The sequence below is a fragment of the Empidonax traillii genome, unplaced genomic scaffold (assembly GCF_003031625.1).
Source record: "Empidonax traillii isolate 1590-97213 ecotype Southwest subspecies unplaced genomic scaffold, ASM303162v1 scaffold65:size4453928, whole genome shotgun sequence".
Classification (NCBI taxonomy): domain Eukaryota; kingdom Metazoa; phylum Chordata; class Aves; order Passeriformes; family Tyrannidae; genus Empidonax; species Empidonax traillii.
In genome coordinates, this window is record NW_020955258.1 from 3,946,292 (window position 1) to 3,947,455 (window position 1,164).

Sequence of the window (1,164 nt, forward strand, 5' to 3'; positions counted from 1 at the left end):
AGGAACGAGGAGAGGGAGCCCAGGAGGAACGAGGAGAGGGAGCCCAGGAGGAACGAAGAGAGGGAATCCAGAAAGTATGAGGACAGACAAAGGGAGAATTCCCCACATAGACGAAAATGAAGCCCAAACACGGTTTGAAATAAATGTGCATTTCTGAGCTGTTAAGACTGTATTTTAAAATCTATTACTGAACTTTCTTTAAAAAAAGATTTTGTACAGAGTGATAGTTTGCATTTGTAAATTTTACCAGACTTTTTCAGATTTTCTGTACCACTTTTTTATAACTGTATGATTAAGTTTTTCTGTTAAGTTCTTCCTTGGGAAAGACAAAGCTCTTTATTTTGTGAATAAAACCATTAAGATATCGGCAAAATGGGTGTTTTGTCACTTAGTTTCAAGTATTTGTGATTGTAAGTTTACTGTCCAAAACAACATTATTTTTTAACTTTGCTGTTAATTCAAAGTCAGATGCTGAGGCCAAGGTGATAAACAACAAATTTCAGATTACAGTGTGAATGTTACATGAGAAAACTGTATAAAAATTTTCAAACAGGCATTCTATTTGTGTATATTCTTCCAACTATACAAACATGAAAAAAAATTCAGTAAATGTTTCAGTTGATTTTTTAAATTGAAACCCCAGTGTTTCTGTTTTAAATGTCACATGTGAAAGTGTGTCAACTTGTTCTGTTACTTTTCACAATGTTTTTTAATATTGTGACATCCTGAGCTAGTTACACTTGGGATCTTAGGGGGGAAAAATGGTTAGGTTGGGGTTTATTTTTTTAAATATGAATTTGATTTTAAAGTCATAGAGTTCAACTCTACCACTACACAGGAATTGTTTAAGGAACATCTTTCCGAGTATGTAAAAAACAAGCAAAATAAGAGGTGTTTCAAGTCTTTTTAGACATTTTGAACTACAGGGCTTGAAGTGCTCAAGCTTATTGGAAGCAAAGTTTAACATAAAAAAGCAACCCTCAGTTGCTGCAGCAGTTTATAATATAAAATTATTCTATCTGAAGTAATGTGGACCAACTAGCTTTATCTTGATTGCATGAGAAATTAATCAAAATTATCTGGTTAAGACTCTAATTCTCAACAGTAAATAGCTAAGAAAAATACGGTAAGTCTTCTGGGGTGAAATAGGAAACAATGTGGGCA

The 1,164-nt window shown here is 33.3% G+C and overlaps 1 protein-coding gene across 1 annotated transcript in view; it reads left to right on the plus strand.

Moving 5' to 3' along the window:
- CWC22 (CWC22 spliceosome associated protein homolog) overlaps positions 1-868 on the plus strand; it is a 28,552-nt gene extending 27,684 nt beyond the window's left edge. Inside the window, exon 21 of the mRNA XM_027880086.1 lies at positions 3-868. Within this exon, the coding sequence (XP_027735887.1) occupies positions 3-120 (118 nt within the window). The 3' untranslated portion in view covers positions 121-868. The remainder of the gene's footprint in view (positions 1-2) is intronic.
- Positions 869-1,164: the final 296 nt, after the last annotated feature.